The 27066-nt window shown below is 28.0% G+C and overlaps 5 protein-coding genes across 17 annotated transcripts in view; 1 reads left to right on the top strand and 4 right to left on the bottom strand.

The window, feature by feature from the left end:
- LOC113798167 (uncharacterized) overlaps window positions 1–1224 on the bottom strand; it is a 1409-nt gene extending 185 nt beyond the window's left edge. Inside the window, exons 1-2 of the mRNA XM_027348657.2 lie at window positions 633–1224; window positions 6–565 (exon numbers count right to left, since the gene is read on the bottom strand). Of these exons, the coding sequence (XP_027204458.2) occupies window positions 6–565; window positions 633–1224 (1152 nt within the window). The remainder of the gene's footprint in view (window positions 1–5; window positions 566–632) is intronic.
- LOC113798160 (uncharacterized) lies at window positions 412–11458 on the top strand. 4 transcript variants are annotated; one of them, XM_027348651.2, is made up of 3 exons: window positions 412–543; window positions 9736–10325; window positions 10388–11458. In XM_027348651.2, exons 2-3 carry the CDS (start codon window positions 9762–9764, stop codon window positions 11351–11353), a joined length of 1530 nt encoding a protein of 509 aa, XP_027204452.1. In that variant the 5' UTR covers window positions 412–543; window positions 9736–9761; the 3' UTR covers window positions 11354–11458. The 4 variants fall into 4 exon arrangements, with proteins under 4 accessions (XP_027204452.1, XP_075679901.1, XP_027204450.1 ...); XM_075823786.1 differs by having other exon boundaries at window positions 415–543; window positions 9710–10325; XM_027348649.2 differs by lacking the exon at window positions 412–543 and adding an exon at window positions 9532–9621 and having other exon boundaries at window positions 9710–10325.
- LOC142645991 (uncharacterized) lies at window positions 1807–3121 on the bottom strand. The gene is made up of 2 exons (XM_075823771.1): window positions 2470–3121; window positions 1807–2411 (listed from the first exon to the last, which is right to left on the bottom strand). Exons 1-2 carry the CDS (start codon window positions 3119–3121, stop codon window positions 1807–1809), a joined length of 1257 nt encoding a protein of 418 aa, XP_075679886.1.
- On the bottom strand, window positions 5485–6730 carry LOC142645999 (uncharacterized). Its single transcript, XM_075823781.1, has 2 exons — window positions 6202–6730; window positions 5485–6128 (listed from the first exon to the last, which is right to left on the bottom strand). Exons 1-2 carry the CDS (start codon window positions 6728–6730, stop codon window positions 5485–5487), a joined length of 1173 nt encoding a protein of 390 aa, XP_075679896.1.
- Window positions 11459–12141: 683 nt separating the features above from the next.
- LOC113798157 (uncharacterized) overlaps window positions 12142–27066 on the bottom strand; it is a 35767-nt gene continuing 20842 nt past the window's right edge. For 6 of the 10 annotated variants that reach the window (XR_012847010.1, XR_012847012.1, XR_012847011.1 and 3 more), the window contains 2 exons: window positions 23338–23487; window positions 17600–17740 (listed from right to left, as the gene is read on the bottom strand). Coding sequence is in view for 1 of the 10 variants with exons in the window: in XM_027348644.2 (XP_027204445.2) it covers window positions 12674–12837; window positions 15654–17740; window positions 17844–17866 (2274 nt within the window). In the remaining 9 variants the exon portion in view is untranslated. The other 4 variants (XM_027348644.2, XR_012847017.1, XR_012847016.1 and 1 more) reach the window with 4 other exon arrangements.

Below are 27066 nucleotides of genomic sequence, written 5' to 3'. Positions count from 1 at the left end.
AATACATAACTAGCTAATGATAACATAAATAAATTTTTCAGATCAAATGTGTCCATCACAGTGAAATAAAATGAATCATGCATCATACAAATCTGTTCTAAACAATGATATTCACCATCATTGATTATTGGACGTAAGCCGGTCATAATCAAATTGTTGTGATTCGAATTGATCAATTGCTTTCTTTCTGGATGGGATTTATAATAATTATTATAATGAACCCGAAAAATATTAGCCAAAGCTATACGTTCCTGTATTGCGCGTACAAAATCACCCATTTCTTTATGCATCCATTGTGATGCCATACAACTAGCCGATAAATCAATAAACATCGGAATCAAGTATGTCAATGTAGAAATCACAGGTAACCATCCAATTTTTGGCGTATTCAATTGATGATCAAATGTGCAGATGCAGGTTGCCATCATCAAACCATTGGTCAATGTTTTCGTTAGCATTGCTGCCGATGAGAGATGATTAATATGATGAATATTATCACGTAAACGGATTATTTCTTGCAATAAGATACCATAATTTGAAAAGGTAGGTAATTCTTCTTTATAAACTTTTTTTTTGGTTGTTGATAATTATTAATTTTAATTCCAAAATGATGTTTGACAATATTTACTTACTTTGAATTCGTTCATTCACCAGAATTGCTGTATAAACGTAGATAGCAGCCAACCATGTTACATTGATTGCATAAAAAATTCCAGCAATTGTAAAACTAAAAACAATTGGCATGGAATGATTTTCAATAGTTGATGCAATAAAACTGAATGATATAGCATACAGTATCATTACAGAGATAATAAATAGATAGATTAGTCTATAATAGAATAAACGATGACTATTCGATAAATTTATGCCTGTATCAATATTATTTAGAATGACAATAATACGATGTCCACGAAAAATATTTGTCAATTTATCAAAACAGGATGTTACCAAAGCACATACATGAAATAGATGTGATAGATAATCCATTGTATCATGTACAGTTGAATCATTGTGTATAAAATCAGCTGAATAGCTTGTAGCGGATAAATACCAAATCCATAATGATGGAATACCATATAATACTTGCTGTATCATGATAATTGTTATGACCAGATATTTTTTTAATGTTTTCAATTTATTTGGACAAAAATATTCACCATTATATGAACATCCGAATATTGTTTGAAACAATATTATCCGATACAGATAATTATTATTCGACATTATTCCTTCTAAATAATATTGACGATTGTGATTGATCTAACGGATGAACTTTTGTCATTGACAAATTATTTGAGAATGGCAAACATTAAATGAATATCATATTCCACATACGAATCGATAAATTTATTCCAACTAAAAAAATTATTAATGATAAATTTTCATTTTTTTGTTACTTTGGTAAACAATTTCGATTTGAATAAATCGATCATACATAAAAAATGAATTCATTCAGTTGAATAGTCAAAATAATCATTTTATTTTTATTTTTTTTTCATTTTCAAACTTTTTCCTACCTATAAAATTTTCATATTTGTAATTTTAAAATATTTTTATCCATAAATTTGGTTCGTGTGTGTGTGTTTGCTTTGCGATAATATTGATATTGAGCAAAAATATTGTTTCAAATTATTTACTTTTATTTCAAAAGTTACGTAAGAATTATTTTTATTAATCATTAGAAATTTGCTGATGATTATGATTAATCATTTGATAGTTAGCTATTTTACTGACGAAATTTTTTGATCAGTAAAATTATTTTATTCTAAAAACAATTATAAACAAATATGAAACATTCTATATAATTCATGAATCTTTAGTCTGAATAAGCAATATGGCATTACTTAATACATAACTAGCTAATGATAACATAAATGAATTTTTTAGATCATACATGTCCATTACAGTAAAATAGAATGAATCATGCATCATACAAATCTGTTCTAAACAATGATATTCACCATCATCGATTATTGGACGTAACCCGTTCATAATCATATTGTTTTGATTAGAATTGATTGATTGTTTTCTTTCTGGATAGAATTTTTGATAATTATTATAATGAATGCGATAAATACTGGCCAATGCTATACGTTCTTGTATTGCATCTACAAAATCACCCATTTCTTTATGCATCCATTGTGATGCCATACAACTGGTCAATAGATCAATAAACATTGGAGTCAAGTGTGTGAATATAGAAATCATAGGTAACCATCCGATTTTCGGCATATTAAATTGATAATCTAATATACAGATGCAAGTTGCCATCATTATACCATTGGTCAATGTTTTTGTTAGCATTGCTGCCGATAATAGATTATTAATATGACGAATATTATCACGTAAACGTATCATTTCTTGCAATAAGATACCATAATTTGAAAATTTAGGTAATTGTTCTTTATAAACTTTGTATTTTATGATAATTATTAGATTTCAAAATGATATTCTGTAACATTTACTTACTTTGAATTCGTTCATTCACCAGAATTGCTGTATAAATATGGATGGTAGTCAACCATGATACATGTGTTGCATACACAAATCCAGCAATTCCAAAACCAAAAACAATTTGTATGGAATGATTTTCAATGATTGATGCAACAAAACTGAATGATATAGCATACAGTATCATTGTTGAGATAATAAATAAATAGATTAGTTTATAATGGAATAAACGATGACTATTCGACAAATTTATGCCTGTATCAATATTATTTAAAATGACAATAATACGATGTCCACGAAAAATATTTGTCAATTTATCAAAACATGCTGTTATCAAAACACATATATGAAATAGATGTGATAGATAATCCATTGTATCATGTACAGTTGAATCATTGTATAGAAAATCAGCTGAATAGCTTGTAGTGGATAAATACCAAAACCATGCTGATGGAATTACAAATAATGCTTGCTGTATTATGATAATTGTTATGACCAGATATTTTTTTGATGTTTTCAATTTATTTGGATGAAAATATTCACCATTATATGAACATCCGAATATTGTTTGAAACAATATTATCCGATACAGATAATTAATATTTTTCGACATTATTCGTTTAGATGGTATCGAAGAGTGTGATTCATCTTGATGATGAACTTTTGTCATTGTCAATTTGTTTGAAAATGGTGAAAATTTTGAATGATTAAATATGAATATCATATTCCACATAAGAATCGATCAATTTATTTTAACTTGAAAAAAATCATTAATGATAAATTTTTATTTTTGTTACTTTGGTAAACAATTTCGATTTGAATAAATCGATCATACAAAAAAAATGAATTCATTCTGTTGAATAGTCAAAATAATCATTATATTTTTATTTTTTTCATTTTCAAACTTTTTCCTGCCTATAAAATTTTCATATTTGTAATTTTAAAATATTTTTATCAATAAATTCGGTTCGTTCGTGTGTTTGCTATACGATATTATTGATATTGAGCAAAAATATTGTTTCAAATTATTTACTTTTATTTCAAAAGTCACGTAAGAATTATTTTTTATTAAACTTTAGAAATTTGCTGATGATTATGATTAATCATTTGATAGATAGCTCTTTTACTGGCGAAACTTTTTTTGATCAGTAAAATTATTTTATTCTAAAAACAATTATAAACAAATATGAAACATTCTATATAATTCATGAATCTTTGGTCTGAATAAGCAATATGGCATTACTTAATACATAACTAGCTAATGATAACATAAATGAATTTTTTAGATCATACATGTCCATTACAGTAAAATAGAATGAATCATGCATCATACAAATCTGTTCTAAACAATGATATTCACCATCATCGATTATTGGACGTAACCCGTTCATAATCATATTGTTTTGATTAGAATTTATTGATTGTTTTCTTTCTGGATAGGATTTTTGATAATTATTATAATGAATGCGATAAATACTGGCCAATGCTATACGTTCTTGTATTGCATCTACAAAATCACCCATTTCTTTATGCATCCATTGTGATGCCATACAACTGGTCAATAGATCAATAAACATTGGAGTCAAATGTGTGAATATAGAAATCATAGGTAACCATCCGATTTTCGGCATATTAAATTGATGATCTAATATACAGATGCAAGTTGCCATCATTAGACCATTGGTCAATGTTTTTGTTAACAATGCTGCCGATAAAAGATAATTAATATGACGAATATTGTCACGTAAACGTATCATTTCTTGCAATAAGATACCATAATTTGAAAATTTAGTTAATTGTTCTTTGTAAACTTTATATTTTATGATAATTATTAGATTTCAAAATGATATTCTATAACATTTACTTACTTTGAATTCGTTCATTCACCAGAATTGCTGTATAAATATGGATGGTAGTCAACCATGATACATGTGTTGCATACACAAATCCAGCAATTCCATAACCAAAAACAATTTGTATGGAATGATTTTCAATAATTGATGCAACAAAACTGAATGATATAGAATATAGTATCATTGTGGAGATAATAAATAAATAGATTAGTTTATAATGGAATAAACGATGACTATTCGACAAATTTATGCCTGTATCAATATTATTTAAAATGACAATAATACGATGTCCACGAAAAATATTTGTCAATTTATCAAAACATGCTGTTATCAAAACACATATATGAAATAGATGTGATAGATAATCCATTGTATCATGTACAGTTGAATCATTGTATAGAAAATCAGTTGAAAAGCTTGTAGTGGATAAATACCAAAACCATGCTGATGGAATTACATATAATGCTTGCTGTATTATGATAATTGTTTTGACCAGATATTTTTTTGATGTTTTCAATTTATTTGGATGAAAATATTCACCATTATATGAACATCCGAATATTGTTTGAAACAATATTATCCGATACAGATAATTAATATTTTTCGACATTATTCGTTTAGATGGTATCGAAGAGTGTGATTCATCTTGATGATGAACTTTTGTCATTGTCAATTTGTTTGAAAATGGTGAAAATTTTGAATGATTAAATATGAATATCATATTCCACATAAGAATCGATCAATTTATTTTAACTTGAAAAAAATCATTAATGATAAAATAGTGCAATTTTTTTTACTTTGGTAAACATTTTCGATTTGAATAAATCGATTGCCCATAAAAAACGAGTCCATTTTGTTGAATAGTCAAAAATCATTCTATTTTTTTCAAATTAAAAACATTTTCTTATTTTAAAATTTTAAAATATTTTTATCCATAAATTCGGTTTGTGCGTGTGTTTACTATGCTACAGATCCCTTTTTTGATATTATTAATACGAAGCTAAAAAAGAAATATTATTTACTTTTTATCTCAAAAGTCACGAAAGAATCATTTTTATTGAACAATAGAAATTCGTTGATGATTATCTTTATAATTATCATTTTTTCTAAAAAAACATAATTATGAACAAATATGAAACATTCAATATATAATTCTAAAGTTTAAAAAAACACATCAAATTTAAATAATTAATGAATTTGAATTGTTTAATATATTGATAGATGAATCTTTGGTCTGAATAAGCAATATTGCATTACTTAATACATAACTAGCTAATGATAACATAAATGAATTTTTTAGATCAAACATATCCATTACAGTGAAATAAAATGAATCGTGCATCATACAAATCTGTTCTAAACAATGATATTCGCCATCATTGACTATTGGACGTAACCCGTTCATAATCATATTGTTTTGATCAGAATTGATTGATTGTTTTTTTTCTGGATAGGATTTTTGATAATTTTTATAATGAATTGGATGAATACTGGCCAAAGCTATACGTTCCTGTATTGTGCATACAAAATCACCCATTTCTTTATGCATCCATTGTGATGCCATACAACTGACCAACAGATCGATAAACATTGCGAACAAATCTGCCATTGGAGAAATCATTGATGACCAATCAATTTTTGCTGTATTTAATTGATGATCCAATGTACAGATACAGGTTGCCATCATAAGAACATTAGTCAATGTTTTTGTTAACATTGCTGCCGATAGTAGACGATTAATTTGACGAATATTGTCACTTAAACGAATCATTTCTTGTAACAAAATACCATAATTTGAAAATTTAGGTAATTGTTCTTTGTAAACTTTTTTTTTGTTTTGATTTTGATGATAATTATTAATTCGGTTTAAAAATGATATTAGGTAACAATTACTTACTTTGAATTCGTTCATTCACCAGGATAGCAGTATAAATATGGATGGCAGTCACCCAAACTGCATTGTTTGCATATATTATTCCAGCGATTCCAAAACCAAACATAAACTGTCTGGAATAATTTTCAACTATTGATTGAAAAAGACCAAATGATATTGCATTCAATATCATTATAAAGATAATAACTAAATAGATTAGTCTATAATGAAAAATTCGATGACTATTTGATAGATTAATATTTGAACTAATATTATTTAAAATGATAATAATATGATGACCACGAAAAAGATTAGTAAATTTATTGAAAGTTGCTGTAAGAAAAATGCATAAATGAAATATACGGAATAGATAATCCATTGTATTATGGACAGCTGTTTCACTGAAAAGTAAATCGGCTATAACGCTTTTGATCGATAAATAAAAAAACCAGAATGCAAAAATTCCATATAACAATTCCATTATTAGGGCAAATAATATGATCAAATATTTTTGAAATTTTTTCAATTTATATTGGTAAAAATATTCGCCCATATATGTACAACCGAATATTGTTTGAAATAAAATTATCCGATATAGATGATGATCAATTTTTTTCGTTATCGAATCCATTGAATGTGATGATTTTGATTCGTCATTATGAACTTTTGCCATTGTTATTTTGTATCGAAATGACAAACTTTTTTTTCATCATTTGAATTTTTTTTTGAATTCGTTTCCAAAAACAAAAATCGATTGAAAATGAAAATTCATTTTTTTGTTGTTGTTTGAAATTTAAAAAAAAAACTTTATTTGAATATTATTTCTACCTGTAATATTTACTGAACCTTAATATTTGTTTGTATATAAACCAGTGATTCTCAACCAGTGTGCCGCGGCACTTTAGTGTGCCGCGAAATTCTGAAAATGCAACTGTTATATATTCAAAAATTCTAAAATTGTGCCGCGACAACAAAAAGGTTGAGAATCACTGATATAAACGAATCGATTTTTTTTCTCGATCGTCAATTTTCTATTTTACTAAAATTACAAAAGAATTGTTTGTCATTTAATGTACGGTGTATATATACAATACTATCGAATAAGATGAGATTATTTATTTAGTTTGTATAAGTAAAATGGCAAAACTAAATACATTTCCCATTATTGTTAATAATATTGAATTTTTTAAAACAATAAATACCATTGTTGAAAAATAGAAATTTTCTTCTAATCGTGATATTTGATCTAAACATCTATATTCATCATCATCCATAGAACGTATAATTTTTTTTGTATTTGTATTATTATTCGTTAATCGATTATGATTATGTTGTTTTGAATGATAATCATTATCATCATTATGAATAAAAATCGATTTATTTGACATTGTAGCAAAACAATTTTGTGTTGATTCAATAAAATCATTCATTTGATCATGCATTGATTGTGATGTATAACATTCAGCAAATAATTCAAACCATGTAGTTAATAGATAACAAATTATGGCAAATATTAATCGAAAATCTTGTCCAGTTGATAATAAATCTTCAAGAATACAAATTATAGCAGCTAATTCAATCGAATTGGAAATTAATTTTACAAATATCATCAATGATAATTGTTTGTTTAATTCTTTTATATGATTACGTTGTTCAATAATTTCGAGTAATAATAATGAATAATTTTTATATTGATAGAATCGATTTTTCCAGCCTTTTTTTCAATGGGGCAAAATAAATTAATTTAAACAAATTTATTGATTTTCTTATTGATTACCTTGAATACGATGATTAATCAAAATTGATACAAAAAAATGTATCAAAGTAACTGAAAGTTTATTTGAAGAAAAAATAATTCCACAAACAAAATAGATTAATTTCTTTTTAAATGAATGACCAACAAAAATCGAAATGGATAAAGAACCAAAAATATTGCCGAATAATTGAAATAATATATAAAAATATAGTAAACGATTCCGTATTCGTTCATTATGTTTCCAATGACAATTTTTAGCAATTTCATAAACAATATTCAAAATATTTGGACCATTCAATAATGTCATTGATTTCATAACAATTTGTTCTAATAATAAACAAAAACCGGCCAATTTGAATACAAATGTCATTGTATAAGTTTTGTTTGAATGACTAAACAATGTTTGAAACATTTTTGTATCGAATAAATCTTGCATAAATAACAATAGACCAATAAATGTAATCAATTCATATAGATATGATAACCATTTTAAATAATTTTGATAAATTTTTGAATGACAAAAATAATTAAAATAACAACCACGAAATGTTGTACCCAATAATGTTATGAATAAAAATAATTTTGATGCAAACTTTAATGAATAATCATCAGCTACTACTACCTGATTAAACGATTTATTTAGATTCAATTCCGATGATGTTGATGAATGATTCAATGTTAATGGATGTGTTGATGAAGATTTTGTCGATGATGATGATGATGATGATGATAAAAATGATGGAAATTTTTCACTAAACAATCGAGAATCCATATCCATATCATATTACAAATGAATTTCGTTTATTAAACTGATGAATATTTATATAGAAAAAATTTTGTTCTTTTTAAACTATGAAGCGAAATAATAATAATAATATTCAAACAAAACAAAAGAAACAAAACAAAAGACGAATTTAACTAGAGAGGGAGAGAGAGATATAGTAATAAATTGACACACTAACAAAAGTAATTATCATTATGGAGCAAAAAAAAATGATATACTTTTGTGTTATTCAATAGGATTTTGACGTGTACCTAAATTTACATTTTAATTTTCATCATATCGTCATCCGATTGTCAAATAAGTCATATGATATTCCGGTATTTGTCATTAAATATTCAAACTTTGAATAATGAAAACAAAAAAAAAGCAATTTTTTATTACCATTATTTTCATATCATGGAAAGAAAATTCGATCGTGTTTCAAATAATATTTCTTGAAAGTGTGATCACATTGGTAGTAGTGTAAGTGAAAGTTTTCAAAATTGAAACAAAATTTTGAGAAAACAAAATAAAATTTTTGATTACAATATATAGGTAAATCATGATTAGGTACCATAAATAAAATTGTTTTGAAAGAATCGATTTGGTAATCATAATTTTCAATGAAAAAATATTCTTATTATTGGTGTCATTGTTCTCTTTCTTGTTTTTTCATCCATGTTTTTCATCCATTAACTCTCATGAAATTAATCTGAAGAATAATAATAAAAAAGCAATTCGAGAATTTTTTTTCCCCATGAAAATTAAATTTAAAAAAAAATCAAAACAATTGAAAAATTTCTAATGAAAAACCAATCGATTTTTAGATTTATTCGATAATAATAATAATAATAAATAACCATATATAAATAAAAAAAGGTTATTTAAGTTTGTTTATAGAAAAAATCGTAGTTTTCAGTTCAAGGTAAAACCACATATTATATCCATTTGAAATTTTATGGTTATACAAAAACCAAATATAAATGTAAATTATTGATTAATAATTATTTTAGTTTTTTTTCGTTGCACACGATTATAGGTAATAAACAACAAAGGCCACAAAAAATGGCAAAAAATCGCAATAATGATGATGAACAATCGCGAACAATAAAACGTATATCTAAACCAAAGCAACAACAACAACAACAACCAGTACAAACACAATCAAAATCACAAAATCGTCAAACAAATCGATTGAAAAAAAATCGCGAACAAGAATTATCATCAGAAGAATCATCAATTAAATATACACATCATCATAGTCATGATAAAATATCAATACCAACAAATATTATAAGTAAAATTCATAAAATTGAATCAATGCCCGGTGCTATTGTTATAAGAAATGAAGCTACTATTAATACGGCCGGTTATTTTATTGATCGAACAAATAGTTTGAATCAAACAGAATATTCACAAATTTTACGAGCGAAAAAAAAAGATAAACTTCAATCATCATCGGATTCAGATCAACCACCAATTGCAGTAAAAATTACCAATCTAACTGAATGTTCACCAAGATTTCGTGGAAATTTACTTCGATATTCGGTTCGTATTATGCGTTATGTTTCAACAATGAGACGTAATTCAATGACAGTAATTTTTCCAAAAATTTATGAAGTATTTCAGGTAAAAATCTACAGGTATTTCTTTCAAAAAAAACTAATTGTTTTATATTTTGACAACCCTAGATGGACTCAGTGAAGCTATATATTTTTATGGATGAATATCAAGTTAGTCCAACATTGTATGATTTAGTTAAATCACCAACACCAATAAAACCGGATGAAATACGTGAATATATGCGTGCAATTGTATCCGGTATTAGTGTTTTACAAAAATTAGGTGTTGCACATCGTTATCTAAAATTACAACATATTCTATTCGATATGAATAATAAGATTAAACTTTGTGGATGGAGTAAAGCAGTTTTTTATTATCAAATTGAAACGAAAAAAGTACATTTACAAAGTGTTGAACGTCGTGTACGAAGAAATTATTTTCTACCACCTGAAGCATTTCAAAAATCATATGATCCATCTAAAGCAGATATTTGGTCAATAGGTGTTTTGTTAGTATCAATGACAACAAAACGTTATCCATTCAATGTACGTGATGATAAAACAAAATTCTCAAATCAATGGCGTGATTTTGTACGAAAACATGAAATGAATGCACATGTTCGTAGTTTATGTAACAAAATATTTGTTCTTGAACCAAAAGGTCGTATTGATTGTGATCGAATACTTACGGATCGTTATTTTGATGTACCGACAGCAAAATTAGTACCATTAAGCATAAAAGCAAGTACAGAATTAATTGAACGTGAATCATCAAGAGTTGGTGCATTGTCGGCTATTGATTTTGAACCAAACGAAGGACAAATTACGGGCAAAACAACTGGTGGTGGTGAATCAAATGAAAATCAAGCTCAAGCTAAAGCAGCTAGCAATTTTAATGAAAATGAAGAAAATCCTGCTGAAGTTGTTGAAAATGATGCTGAATTAGAAGCTAGTGATACTAAACAACAAATTCAAGATGGTGGAAAAGTTGGTGAAGAAGAAAATCTACCATCAGATGAAAAGAATAACGAAACGAAGAATAAAAATGCTGAAACCGAAGAAGAAGGAGAAGGAGAAGAAACGAAAGAAGATTAAATTGAAAATTCCAAATGAAAAGTGTTAAGAGAGAGAAACCACAAAAACATTTGGCTAAAAAATTAGATTTACAAATTAAAAAAAAATAGAATTTTTCAAAAAATACACCTTTCTAATTTAAAACAACAGATGGCGTTGCAATTGCCTCGAATTTATATGAAACATTTCAAATGATCCAAAATATTGATTCACAAGCGGCGCGAGAGAAAACAAGAATCGAAAATTTTTTTCTTAAAAAGATTTAATTAATTTTTTTTTGAACTTTAAGCGATTGAATTATGTTTGTATTTGTGTGTATGTGTGGTGTGTGTGTGTTTGGAAAAAAAGTAGAAAATTGTACAAATTTAATGTTAATTCATTGAGATAATGATTAGTTGATAGATTTGATTTGATTGTTGTTGTTGTATATTCATCAAATGTATTTAAAATTCTTGGTACGAATGTCTGAATATGAATTTATCAATTGTAAATTATCAATACAATACATTATGTGTTTGGGTATGAATGAAAAAAAAACAATGTATGAGCAAATATCATGATAATGTGTTGTTCTAATATTGTTGTAATGGAATTTTTGTTTGGTTGTTACAAAAAAAAATATCAATATTTTCGGGAGACTACCTGATCAATTTATAAAAAAATTCTCCCTTGAAAAAAAAGATGAAAATGATCAATGAATGAATGAATGAATGATTGAATCACAGACAGGTAGAAAAACAGAACAACAACAACAACAATGTTTTCAACAATCATTTAAGTTTATGGTTTAAAAAAAAATGTAAAACAAATCAAATTAAATCGATTTTAATTTATGATAAACTAAACTGTTTTTGTTTTAAAATTAATAAAACTTTTTTGTTGTTGTTGTACAAATTGTATAAAATTGTTTGTTGGTGAATATAAATGCCGTATTTGAATATCATAATCATCATCATGAAACATCAATCGATTATAATTTGTATAAAACAAAATTGTAAAATAAAATGTATATGTTGTGTGTGTGTTTGTGTGTTTGACCAGAATTTAACCGAAATGAGTAAAGGTTTTCCTCTCAAATTGAAATTTTTTTCCCCCCAGTTGGTAAGATAGAATAGATAGAATATTGTTTTGTTTTTTTTGTTTTGTTTCGACATTTTTTTAAAAGGAAATATAATTTAGCAAAAAAAGAAAAGATTTATAAACAACAAAAAATTTTGGAAAATTATGGATGGATTATTTTTTTTTGGTTGGGGTGGATTGATAAGTTGATGATGATGACGATGATTTGACATTGAAATTCGGCCGGAAGAAAATGATTGAACAAAATTGATTCGATTTTTTTTACATTGGTTTCCAATTCAGATTAAATACTTGATCTTTATATTGTAGATAATCTTTCAATACGGATGGTAGATCAAATTTTGTTTCAATCATATGTAAACGATGTCTTCCCAATTGTTTACGTATCATACGACGTGCAATATCTTTCAATGGTAATGGTTCAGCTAAAATTGGAAAAAAAAGAAAAGAAAAATTAGTTAATTTTCAATAAAAAAGTTTCAAAACAAAACAAAACAGAACATCTCAATGATGATATATGATGATTAGTTAATATGATTTCCATTCACTTTCCGTAAATTCAAAATCTATAAACCCAACTAAATGTGGTTGAAATCAAAATGATAAATGAGAAAAAATTTCCAAGAATCCAAAATCTCACAATGGCACAATGGTCAAATCAATCATTCTTTTTTTATGAAATCTCAAGTGTACAATTGTCATTTTTTCTTTCTTTGGATGTGATAATTAAATTAAAAAAAAACGATTAATCAATCCACGATGTTTTCGGTCAAATTTCTCCGTTTTCCATTCTATAATATAACCAGATCAGATAAAATGGAATTTTACGGAAATGTTTCCGAAAAACCAAGATAAACCAAAAACGAATTTTTTTCATTTTTCATTTTCAATCAACAAACAAATAAAACTTCCATCAGATAAGAAAAACACATAGAAATAACAAGAAACAAAACTATAGATTAAAGATCTTCAGATGGATCTAAAATATTGTCTAAGGTCAATCGGTTCATTGAACATTGATTGTATCGAAAAATAGCAAAAAGGTTACACACACACACACAAAAAGTGAAGATTTTCTTTTTCATTCATGCATAATCTAACTTATAAAATGAACAGGAAATGAATGAAATACGTCCTCACCATCACCATAGACTATTTTCATTCATATAATTTTTAAGTAACCGAAATTTTCACAAGCAAGCAAAAATAAAAAAAAATGAGAACAGTGTCTAAAGTCAAGCCTAGGTCATAGGGTCGAAGGACAAACAACGACGACGACAACGAAAACACACCAAAGAGCAAACTACCAAAATTTCATTCAGAAAAATTTCTTCTTGTTCCTTTAACACTTATCAATATTGACATTTGTGATGAATGGAAAAAAAAACAGAAAAAAGATTTTAGCAAATGAACAGATGGCGGAAATGGTAGAAGGAAAAAAAACGATTTCAACAACCAAAAACAGAAAGAAAACAAATTCAATTCAATTTTTTTTTCTTTCTAAAATCGATTAGCACACTCTATATATAGAGAAGAAATGAACAAGGGAAATTTAAATAAATTGAAATACCGAAACATCATCATCATCATCAATAACCTAGCCTAAATTGCAAAATGTTTCAGAAACAAACGAATTTTTCCATTCAAACTAATGGATCAGATTCATCAGAAAGCATTCAACAACAAAAAAAAACCAAAGGAAATGAAATGAAATGAATGAAAACCATTATAATGAAATGGGAAAAGAAGAAGAAAATCCTAAATGAAAAACTTGACGCCTTTTTTTCCATTGCATCTATTACAATTATCATCATCATCATCATGATAATCATTTTCAACCATTGTTATTTTGTTTGTTGGATCGACAATTTTAACAGTAAAAATGAAATATAAAAAAACAGGACATCCTTCAATCAACTCTTTTTTTTCTCACATTTTTTCCGGACATTTGAATTGTGTGTGTGTGTGTGTGTTTGTGAATTTCACAATAACAAATATAAAAAAAAATCTACCTGTGTGAATAATATGTTAGATGGAAGAAAGAAAGAAAGAAAATCTATCCATCAATTGTCAATTGCCATAAACAAAATCTACAAATATCATCAGTTAGTATTGTTATATATGGATTGAATTTTGCTTTTTTTTGGGATAGATCATTTTTGGTAGGGAAAAAAGAAGATCATTTGATCATTTGATTGACAAATGATAAAAATGAAAATTAAGAACTAGATGAAAATCTCTCCATCTCTCTCTCTCCTCAAATAATGTCAAAACAACAGAAAAAACGAAGGAATATTGATTGATGTTGGAAAAAATGTTTATAAAAATAGCAACAACGAAAATAAAACGAAAAAATTCAATCGATTACAGAGAAAAAAAAAGATTTAAAAAAAACTCATATTGTTTGTTCAATAGATTTTTGAAAGAGAAAGTGGCTTTAGAAAGAAAAAAAAACCACCATCATCAATGATTGATACAGGTGAGTGAAAGGATTGCGCTATGATGGCTCCCACCATAAACATAAACATCCATTTCATTTCATTTCAGGTCTTCTATGTTTATTTTCGAATGGTAAACATCATTATTGGAATAGGCGAAAAATTCATTCATCAAAAAAAAGAGAAAATGATGTAACACTTGGCGCCCATTGAATAGTTTTCATTTCGAATACAAAACCTGTAACGGTATTAAAATAGCAACAACAACAACAACTAGCAACAACAAGTGGTTTAGTGACCTAATTGTAGCGAGAAAGAAGAAAATGAATGAAAATGAAAACTAGAAAAGCCATCATTCAGCAGCGACTGCCGTGTTTTCATTTTCATTTTGCAAAAAAAAAAAACGAAAATAAAAATGAATAAAACGCCCCAACAAAACATGTAAAAATAGAAATATAGAAAGTGAATGAATGAATGATTGTCATCAGCTTTTTTCATCTAAATTTGTCTATCATCATCATCATTATGATCATTACATATAGACAATCTCTAGATTTATCTGTCATTCATTCCTAATTTCCCATATTGATGTTTTTTTAATATAAAGGAAGAACAAAACCAGAATATGTTCTTTTTTTTGTGGAGAAAAGAGAAACAAGTTTTGAATCAAAAAAAAAATTAATGACCGAAAAAAATAGGAAGAAATGGAATAATTAGAAAAAATATTGGTCAACCAGATAACTATCATTATGAGATTTATGTTTTGTTTTGTAAAAGAAAAAAATGATTAGGGGTTTACTTACGATTTAATCCATTAATATAACGTAATGTAATTTCACAATGTCCCCAAACAGAACTAACAATTGGATATAAGGTTTTACCCTTAATACCATCATTATTGAATGCAATACCTAAATATTGACCATGTGCCATAAATGCTAATGTTCCTTTATCCATATCTAATACAATTAAAAATGATTCTGGTGCAACAAATTGTGGATCATGTGCAAATTGATGTTGATAAATACGGCCATAATTATTATTATCACGTGGTGAATGACGGCCATAATTTTGTGATTTAAGATCATGATATAATAGATTACGTCCAAGATCCCAACCCCATGATTCGGCCGTTGCACCAACTAATGGATGATAACCATTTGAATGTAAGGCAGCTTCAGCGGTTGCAACACCAACAACAGCATGTGTTCCACGTTGTCTTAATGGCCATTTAATCTCCCAAACATGTAAACCTTTTGTATAACCAATTAGACCACGTACACAATCAGTACTTTGTGCAACAGGATGACGATGTACAATACGTGGATCTTGTTCAACAACAATTATATTTAATGAACGATCATTTTCATTCCAACCATGTTGTTTTTGTATCTGTAATGATACCGGTGGCATATCTAATAATGAATCTAATCTAGCAGGCCTTTCCGGTTCTTCTAAGGCACAATGACCATTATTTGAACAAAAATGATATGTTGATGATGTATCATGATTCATCGGTATAGAATTTGGTTGTTGTTGATGATTATGATTATGATTATTATGATTATGTAATGGTGACATTGATGCTGGTGAATTAGCACCCGATATTGATGGTGATGATGATGCCGAAGATGAAGCTGATTGTATTGATGATGAATGTGTAAATGGTGAAACATCTTGATGATAATGATTATGATGAGATGGTGATGTACTATGGAATGGTGATGATTGTTGATGATTATGATGATGATCACGCATCACAGTTTTGTTTAAATTATTTGAATTATTAACCATCGATCCAATATCATTGACTATAGGTGCCATTGTTGCTGCTGCTGATACTGTATGTGAATTTAAAATAGCAGCATTACCACCACCACCACTACTACTATTATTACTATTACTACTTCCGCTAGTACCCATAAAATTGCTAAATTTTTGTCCCATTATGATATTTGAAAATGAATATGAATCGGATATTGATTGTTGTTGTTGTTGACGAGAATCAGCTGCAATTAATTGATTTAATGATAATGTTGCAGCCGATATTGATGATGATGATGATAAAGAATCGGATGATGAAGTTGATGGTAAACAACTATTATTATGTCTTATAAGACTATCCAATTTATAACGATGATGTTGATAAAATGAATGCGGAAATCGTTGACTAAATGAACAACAACATAAACTATTTATTGTCCAATGTTGATTTGAATTGGTTATCGTTTGACGATGTATTGTTGTACGTCGTTGTTGTTTTAATTTCAATTGATTTGTTTGATTGATACGTTGATTTTGTTGTCGTGATTGTTGTTGTTGTTGTTGTTGTTGTTGATGATGAAGATTTGTTAACGATAACTTGTTTTGTTGTTGTTGTATCAATGAACGTAAACGATTTGTTGGAACAATTGTTGTTGATGTTGATGAAATAGCACCTATGGATGGCAATGATGATTGTGATTGCAATTGATGATGATTATACGATAAATATGGCTGTTGTTGTTGTTGAACAAATGCTTCAATATTTTGATTTCCGGTTATAGTTGATAATTGTATTGTTGGATATATTGACACCTGTTGAATATTATTCGATGTTAATGATGATGATGATGATGATGATATTTGATTATTATCTTTAATAAATTGAAAATTTCTTTGATTTCCTTGAGTATTATTCGTAGCAGTAGTAGTAGTAGTATGAGAACCAATCGAATAGAATGATAATTCTGGTAATGATTCAAGATGTTGTTGTTGTTGTTGTTGTTGATGTCGATCCAATGATGGTGATGATGAAATTGTTAATTGATGAAATTGTACATCCGTTGTTGGAAGATTATTTGATGTTTTTTGTGTTGTTGTTGTATTCACAGCCGATTGTTGTGACGACCTATATTTGGGAGAATATTTTGAAAAAAAAATTTAGAAAAATTTTAAAAATTTAGTCAATTTCTACGTAGAAACAAATAAACAGGAACAAAAATCAATCATACCAATCAGCAAACGAAGAAAACATTTTGAGACCAGAGAATTATGAAAAATTTATTATTTTTTTTCTTGGTTGGTTTTTACAAACAAACAAACAAACAAAAAATGTTCACATTGAAAACAGGGTAACAAATAAAACAAACAAAAAACATCCACACTATTTTACTAAACACCGGACACACGCACGATCATGATGATGATGCAAGAAAAGGAAATAGGTAGCTTTTTACAGCATGCACAATCGTTATAATAAAAAAAAATGATCAAAGTGATGAACGAATTAATCGATTCGAATCATATTCGTTGATATTTATAGTGTGAATAACGGTATTTTTGAACAAGAAAAACATTTCATTTTTTTGGCAAATTAAAACTTTTTCCACTGAATATAAACACCAAATCAAAAAAATCAACAAATATTTTGTATTTGAAAAAAATCAGAGATCATTGATTGAATTGGACGATAAACCACCACAACAACAAAAATCTAAAATTCCGTTTTAAAGTTTTTTCCGATCGATTGAAAATCAAAAAAAATATACGACCATCACCGTTGAACTACGGCACACAAATAAATGTAAGAGTAGTTCTTTCGTATATATGCAATGAAGATTCATACCACATTCATTCGAAAATCAACAAAACGAGAAACGAAACGAAAAAACGAAGATAACATGCCACGCACGTTTGGTCTCCATACAAACGATTATCCATCATCATCATCATCATCATCATCATCAATGAAATAATGGTAGTCGTCGTTGGTCTCTTTTTTCTCTATTTCTATTTCTCTTTTTCTTTTTCTTTTTCTTTTTCGTTCGGTAACGCAAAAATATAAACTCTCAATTTCGATATCACTGTATCTCTTTTTTTTTGTTATTTACAGGATAACTTTGTTTTATATCATTTTGTATATGATGACGTAGTCATCATACAAAACTGCTATTTCCACATAATGATAATGATGATTTAGATCTGTGAATCATAATGATAAAACATCACTTTGGATCAAAATTCATCATTTTTCAATTTCTGTTGTTGTTGATTTCAACAATCTTGTAAATCGAAAGTTTTCTGTTCATTTTCTCTTTCTTTGAAAATAATGGTGAAGCAATCGTCGTCGTTGTTGTTGTTATTGGACATGGACAGCTGTTGATCGAAAATATCAAGCTAGGAACAAGCTTATTTCATTCTCTTCATTTGTTTCTTTATTCCAAAATTGAAGTTAACACCAAAAATACCCGAAAATAATGTTAGGTTTTATTTTTAAAAATCATCATCAACCTCCTCGTTTCCTCCGTTCATTCATTCAATTTATTTTTACGTTTGTTATTACAAAACCTAACCTAACACCCAAATTAACTGTGTGGATAGTGGAAAAGGAGGGTGAGATTTTTTTTTAAAAAAAGGAAGAGGGGAGAAAAAAATAGGCAACAGATGTCGATTCAACAGATCTTCTTCCCCCCATCTATTTTCCAAAATAAAACGCCTAGCCCCAAAATATATGGCCTATCCTTTTTTTTGTTTGTTTCTTTATTTGAATTTTGGAGGGGGGAGAAAAAAATCTTTTCAAATTTGAATTTGTCGGTTTTTATTATTATTTTATATGGAAAAACATACAAAATCTAAATGAATATCACACCTTTACAAAAAAAAAGGTAACATTTTTTTGGGACAGCAACAACAACAACAAAAGTGGGTGGTCACTAATAATAATCAAGGCGGTGGATTAAAATCACATAGAATCTAATATGTCATCAAAAGGTCAAAGGTCTTGAAATATGATGATCAACGACGACAACAACAACAACAATCGATAGGAAACAAAATCATAAAAGGAAACTAATTTACAATCTAGCTACCTATCCTAATAATACAAATATCCGGATGATGATAAAAAATAAACACTAACTAAGCTACGTTACCTGAGATATTTACTGAAACAAGGAACCAGAAATATCTTTCTTTATAAAGGCAAGATTTTTTCTTCATTTGAAAAAATAATTTCCGGTAATACTAGGTGAACAACAACAACAGCAAAAAAATGACCGGACATTGATTTTGTTAAACATAATGGCAATACACACACACAAAACTTGACCAAAGATTGATTAATCTGGTCAAGCAACAGAGAAAAAAGCTGTTTTTCTTTGATGAATGAAATGAAATGAATTTCTTCATCATTATAATCCATTTGTCCACAGAACATACGGAAATTGATCCATTCAAACAAACAAACAAAAAACAAACGGAAATAATCATTAATCGACACTTTCTTTTTTTGGCATAACAAACATAGCAAAATCTATGGAAATTGTCAAACAACAATTTCCGGTAAAAAATAGTTTGTTATCATTTGTGGTTTGGGTTTATTATTTGAACCACCACCACCACAAAAGACTTTAAAAAAGATCTAACGACAACTTTTGATTACAAGTATTTAAAAAGAAAAAGAAAAAAGCTTCGACCTGGTTACTTAATCATAACTTTGATTTGTTTTGGTGGTGATAATGATTGTTTAATTAGTAACTAACCAAAAAAAAAAAATCAATCAATTCAAAACAGAAAAAATCGGGTAATTCTACAGGTGAAAACCGATGAGCAAAGAAAAAAATTGTTAAACTGAAAATTAGACTATAGTTTTTTTTCAATCAATCAATCAAATCAATAGGTAAAATGAATCCAAATCAAACAATAAAATCATTCATTCATTTGTGATTTAATCACATAATCATCATCAACCTGATTGAGAACAATAAATAAAATTGCCCAGATAAGTTTAGGTTAATATAAAGAACAAAACAAAGCAAAAACTTTCTCATACAAGGGTTATTGACCACTTTTATCATCATCATCATCATCATCATTGGCATAATAAAATCGTCAAGACTTTCTCTTTCTATTGGTTTTTTCTTCTGTTGAGCAATTCAAGAAGAACCGGTTTACCTTTCTTTCTTTCTTGTTGCTGAAATTAAAGAGATTCCCGTTATTTCTTATTTTTGACTTTCTTAATGAAATGAAAATTTTCGAAACAACGGGAATCAATCTCGGACAATTTTTTTTTATCAGACGAATAAAATTGTATGACCGATTTTGATTTCAAGTTTTTTTTTCTTCTTTCTTCTCTCTCGAAAATCTAAAAAGGAAAAGATAGATAGACATACATTCACCTTTTAGACAAAAAGAAAAACAGAGTTCATTGTCCAGTGACTGGAAGATAATGATTGTATAACTGGACATATCCGAATGATGATGAAAGAAAAAAGGAAAATTACCATCAAGTCGGACAACAACAACAACAAAAAAACGAGGTTAATATGACACACACACACAGGTCATTTTCATTCAGGGTTCGATGGCCAATGATTTATCTTTGGCCATTTTTTTCATTTATTTACGGTAAATTTTTCTTTACAAGTCTGTGTGTGTCTGTGTGCATGTCTAAGATATTTTTGATGATCAAACAACAACAACAACAACAGAAGAGTTATACAAGAAATAACCGGATCAAAAGTCGGTTTATCAAAGTATTAAATTATTATTTTTTTTAGTTCAACTTTTTTGTTGTTGTTGTTGTTTAAAGATGTCACTCTCAAACCATGATGTGACCAGAAAAAACTGGTAAAAAAAACTAGTGAATTTACCGAATTGAACAAACCACAGGGCAGAAAAACAATCATTAATCAAAAAAAAACCAGATAATTTAGAAAAAAGACAAAGAAACACTAGATGAAAAGAATCATTCTGTGAAGATGATTACCACCAAAAAAAGAAAAAAATTCAGTCAGAATAATCAACATTGGGCGAATCATTTCTTTTTTGAATGAAAATCACATGGACAACATAATGATGATGATGATAAATTATCCAAACAGAACAAAATTCAGGTGACATCTTCATTATTATAAAACAAAAAATATCATCAAATTCTATTCTCGTTGTCATCAACTAATGATGATGATGATCATCATAATTAATATTGATGGTTGATCAACATTGATTAACATTTGAGAATCATTTTTCATCATCATCATCAGGCGAAAACTTTCATCTTTCATTAAAAATCACTAATATTCGTTTTGAAATCTAACAGATTGACAAAATACAACCATGCAAAGTGCTCAATGGTATTTTTTTACAAACAAAAAATATCATTAGATTCAATTTGGCAAAAACAGAAATAAAAAATACCAGCAGCAATAGCCAAATTCAATGGCCTAGAAATCTAGAAAAAAACACAGAAAATATTCATGATGGACAAACCAAACCAAATGAAAAAAAATTCGAACAGATGTCGACCAGGTATGAAACATGTTACCTGAGGTACAGAAAAATAATAAACCTCTATCAGATAATCATAGAGTGGGTGAGAGAGAGGGGAAAAAGACAACCAATATGACTGTATGCCAGTCGCATGGCATTAGCTTATTACAAACAAACAGAAAAAAAATTTACATTGTTCCTGGATCGTCAATGTGCCCAGTAGTGAAAACAACAACAAAAAAAAACAGTTAGATGATATAATGGAAAGGGGGGAGGAAAACCTAGTCTCTAGTTCTATTGTTCCAGATTAGAATAAGGAACAAAGGTTTTCAGACGAAAAAAAAATATCGACGACTATTACGACCCACCACGTGCCATCACCATCATCACCATCATTATGATCAACAAGCAAATCATTTGAATGAACAATACACAATATTCTATACAGACTTGTTGAACCATCATCATCATCATCAACAATATCAATGATGATGGTTTGGTCGAACGATGATCAAAGTCACGAGCCAAACCGACAGCTGTCGTGTGTTTGTTTGGTTTGTGTCCTAGGGTTCATTTTGATTATCGTTGTTGTTTCAAACATATGACCATATGTCGATGATTGTCGAACGCTTCAAATATATATTGCCTTGACGGTTAGAATTTTTTTTTTTTTTTGAAATTGGCTAAAAACAACGATCGAACGAAACAAGATCGTTCGAAACCAAAAGTTACATAGTGACATGACATCGGAAAAAAAACGAAGTAATAAAAATCATTTTTTTCGAGCATCTGCTCTTTGTCAACAGAAGTTTTTTTTTTTTGGTTATTGCTACACTCAAAGTCGAGATTGACCCAAAACTCTGGTTGTTGGTTTCTTGGTTGTTTGCTGTAAAGAAAATTTATAATGATGATGATGATGATAATGATTCTGTCGTTCTGTAATCAATTCAATGTTACTTGACCATTTGGTCATCATCATCATCACCTTTTTTTTTCTTTGGAGAAGGAAAAAAAAATCTTAACAACAACAGAAAATAGGTCTCTCGCTTATCACCTGCTCATCGTCATCATCATCGACTTTGGTGATTAAAACAAAAACAAAAATTTCAACTAAATCTAAAGGTCATGGCAATGATGATGAAAAGAAAGGAAAATTTTCAAATGTTGAATATAGGAATACACACAGAATTGCTGTTTGGTTGAAAAGTTTTGAAAAAAATCAAAAAATAAACTTACAGCGAATCTTTGCGTGGATCGTTGTATCTCAAATGACCAGATTTAATCTAAAAGTTGATGTTGTCGTTGTTTTGGTGGACATCATTGATCACTGCATCCATTGATTGATTGATTGGAAACCACAAAAATCAAAAAATTTTTGTTTGAAATCTGAAACAATAAATATAAAAAAAAGAAAAGTTTTTTAATTTTTTTGTCACTTTTTAATGCTTTTTTTAATTATGTTTGTTAGTTTGTTTGTGTGTTTTTCGATGCATCAAATATATGACATGATGATGCATTTTGACTCATTTTGATTTGATGAACAAATATCTGATGGTAGTGGCTGATGGTGGTGGTGATGGTTACTTTTTTATTTTGTCCATAAATCTTATTTTCATCATCATCATCATCATCATCGACGACGTATGACAAATTTGTCTGGAGCTGTCCATGGATTGAATCAATCGGATTTTTCTTCATTTTTTAAAAAGAAATGTCATCCCCATTGGTGAATGATAAAAGTAATTTTCAATTTCGAACAAAAAAAAAGATTCGAATTCGAATCAAAATTTTGGTTACATCATATATGGACAGTCAAATGAAATTTGAGCCAATTCAATTCCCGTTCAACAAGCAAAATTCGAATCATTCGATTTCAAAACAATAAAAATTTTTCAAATTTTTTTGTTGAAAATTCTAAATAAACTAGTTTTTTTCGGGTGAATTAGACGATCCATGCAAAAAGGACAGAAAAACAACAACAACAACAGCAACTGTAATAATTCATTTTGTTTGTAATAATTGTTTTCGAACGAAGGGTTGAAGGTCAACGACGAAAAAAAGGTCATGAATTGAAAGAAAGAAATAAAGAAAGGTAAGAAAATACCTGATCGATACGTTGATTATGATCAACACAAGAACATATGGTGAACCAAGTGGACCAAGAAAAAGAAAGGCAAAAGAAAAAAGAAAAATTCCTTTCGAAAAAAAATTCGCGATGACCATGATGGTCAAGTAACAATAATCATTGCCATTCGAGGCTTCTGCTGTTGTTGAAAAACGTTCAAAAAAAAAAGAAGATATTTCAGATATGATGACCTATCGATCCAGAGGTCAATTCTAAGCTCAGTTTGTTTTTCTGGGTTTCGAAAAAACAAAAAAAAATTGATTTAGTCAGAAAAATAAACAAACAACAAGCCGAAAAAAAATCAATTACAAAAAAAATATGATCGAAATTGGAGTAGAAAACAACGATGAAAAATCTAATCAACATCATCACACCAGAAAATTCTTCGTTTTTCCGCCAATGAAATTCAACAAACTCAAAAATTCAGCAAAATAAAAAAAAATAACTGTCAAAATTATTATATCGACACAAACTAGAAAAAAAATGTAACTGTCAAAATGAGAGAGAGAGTGAACAAAATATTGGGCGCCAAATTCAATTCATATTGTTTCACAGAACGCGAGTGTTTCAGAAAAACATTCGAGTTCCAAACAAAAAAAAATATTGTCTTTATTTGATTGTGTTTTGTGTCTCTGGATTCTGTTCTATTTGAAAACAAATTGATTTGGTCAATTTCGAATTGATGGTAGAATTGGATTCCACTGGTTGTCTCTCTCTCTGTGTGTTTGTTTGTTTTCAATTAAGGTATTTTTTTCTTTCTGTCTATCTTTATTTGATTGGTTTAATTTGGATTTTTCGGGTTGTTGTTCGGTTTCAGAAACTGGAAACAAATCTTTTTGTTTGTTTGTTTGCTGTAAAAATGGGAAAATAATTAGAAATGATTGTCGAAGAAATCAGACAAATTGTTTTATTTGCAACACGAGGCTAGTTTTGCAATTTGTTTTGGTTGTTGTTTCATTTCTCAACAGCAATCAGCATATTTCAGAAAGTTTGAAATCGAAAAAAAAAGAATCTAATTTCAAATAATTAGCCAAAACAAAAAAAAACATGGAATCTATCACTGATGATGATGAGAGAATTGAACAACATCAACAAAATCAAATTATTTTGAATGCGAAAAAAAGAATCGTAATGAAAAAAAAATCATACGAAATAAACCGAAACAAACAAGATTTGCATAATTAATTAATGTTTTTTTTTTTTTGGTTTGAAGTTCATTATGGCTAACCATCATTAGATTCATTCGGATTTTTTACACTTAATCATCATCATCATCAAGCAAGCAACAGAAAAAATGTTGATTTCCAGAGACACACATACAGATTTTCATTTCATAATAAATTCATACAGAATTTGAACTACTGTCACATATGATGTCAATGATCGATTCTAATTTGATCAAAACAGCAAAACAAAAAATCACAAAGTTATGATCTGCTGACCAAAAAGAAATAATATGCTTTATGGCATTACAGTAGAAACAGATCTGACAAATGTCACAGACACACACACACAATATCATCTTAATTTGAGTAAATTTTTTTTTTGCTTATTATTCATTCATTCATTCAAATATTAATTCTGTTTATTATGAATGTCAATAAGTAACAAATAAATAAATCGACAGAACAGAAAAGTGGCAACGAAAGTCATAGAAAAGTTTGATGATCGAGAAACAAAAACAAAAAGACAGAAGAATTATTCATCCAGAATCTGGAAACGGGGAAAAGAAGGAAAAAAAACTTATGGTGAGAAAAACAGAATAAAAACTAAGAATCGAATCAAAATGAATGAAAGAATCATTGATCCATAAATGGATAAATATGATTCATGTTTGATGTTTGAATAAATCATTTCTTCTTTTCTTTTTTTTCATTTCTACAAATTCATTAATGGTGATTATTATCATTATGATGATCTTCATTTACATTTAATTATCTTTTGGAAATTTTTTTTTGTACTTTTGTTTTATGCATCTCTTATGTGTGTGATATAAGTGGTTTGGCACTGCTGATACTGCTGTTGCTGTTGATGATTAAATATTTGAAATGAAAAATCTTTGCAAGGAATCATTGAAAAATATTCTTAGCTAAGATTATGTTTGTTGTTGTACAATAGATAAGTGGCTTGATTCTTAGTGTGTTTTGACTTGATTCTTGTGAGGAATTCACAGATGAACAACAACAACAAGAATTATATGAAAAAGCTACTAAAACAAACAAACAAAAATGATAATGATGATGATGATGATGAAGAATTAAAATATTCCATAAAAATCAAGTCAAGTAGAAAAGCTATAGAATCTATTGACTTCAAGAAGAATTTTGCCTGTTTATCCAACAAACAACAAAAAAAAAAATTCTGTTTGTTTTATTCTGTATATGCAAATGATGATCATAATAACTATCAAAAAAAGGATATTGGATGAGAGGAGGGGAAAACAAAAAGTATTTTCATCCCTCAAAAGACAAAAAGTGTTAATTAATGTTCATGATAATGATCATCATCATCATTGTTTGTTTATGCAAGAATAAATAAAATAAAATCGAATGTTTGATACTGGATAACCAGGATGATGAAACATTCCATTCATTTTCTTCATTTAACCCACAAGAAATTCTGTTTTGGTTGATAATACCCAGCACACACTTGCAACACTTTTGTATAGTTACATAATTTTTAACACTCATTTCTCTTGATAGCCAGAAATTCTTTCCCTCCATGAACAACACTTGTGCAGTTTTTTTTCAATCGATTTCTTCAATTTACATAAATCCAATAACAACAACAACAACATTATGAGATTGATATTCGTTTTATTTCATTTTGGAAAGATTTTC

The sequence above is a fragment of the Dermatophagoides pteronyssinus genome, unplaced genomic scaffold (assembly GCF_027571235.1).
Source record: "Dermatophagoides pteronyssinus isolate colony J.1.1.1.1 unplaced genomic scaffold, Derpt_VIB-CSIC_2022.12 sq0036, whole genome shotgun sequence".
NCBI classification, from domain to species: domain Eukaryota; kingdom Metazoa; phylum Arthropoda; class Arachnida; order Sarcoptiformes; family Pyroglyphidae; genus Dermatophagoides; species Dermatophagoides pteronyssinus.
Note: the sequence above shows the minus strand (reverse complement) of the source record. Positions and strands in the feature narration are given on the sequence as shown.

What these genes read in the sequence shown, in the direction of transcription:
- LOC142645991 (XM_075823771.1), bottom strand. Translation starts at nt 3,121, where the DNA reads ATGACAAAAGTTCATCATCAAGATGAATCACACTCTTCGATACCATCT. An exon ending in GGTGAATGAACGAATTCAAA is followed by an intron (nt 2,412 to 2,469) that starts GTAAGTAAATGT and finishes TAAAATACAAAG; the next exon opens with TTTATAAAGAACAATTACCT.
- LOC142645999 (XM_075823781.1), bottom strand. Translation starts at nt 6,730, where the DNA reads ATGGGCGAATATTTTTACCAATATAAATTGAAAAAATTTCAAAAATAT. An exon ending in GGTGAATGAACGAATTCAAA is followed by an intron (nt 6,129 to 6,201) that starts GTAAGTAATTGT and finishes ACAAAAAAAAAG; the next exon opens with TTTACAAAGAACAATTACCT.
- LOC113798160 (XM_027348651.2), top strand. Translation starts at nt 9,762, where the DNA reads ATGGCAAAAAATCGCAATAATGATGATGAACAATCGCGAACAATAAAA. An exon ending in AAATTTATGAAGTATTTCAG is followed by an intron (nt 10,326 to 10,387) that starts GTAAAAATCTAC and finishes TGACAACCCTAG; the next exon opens with ATGGACTCAGTGAAGCTATA.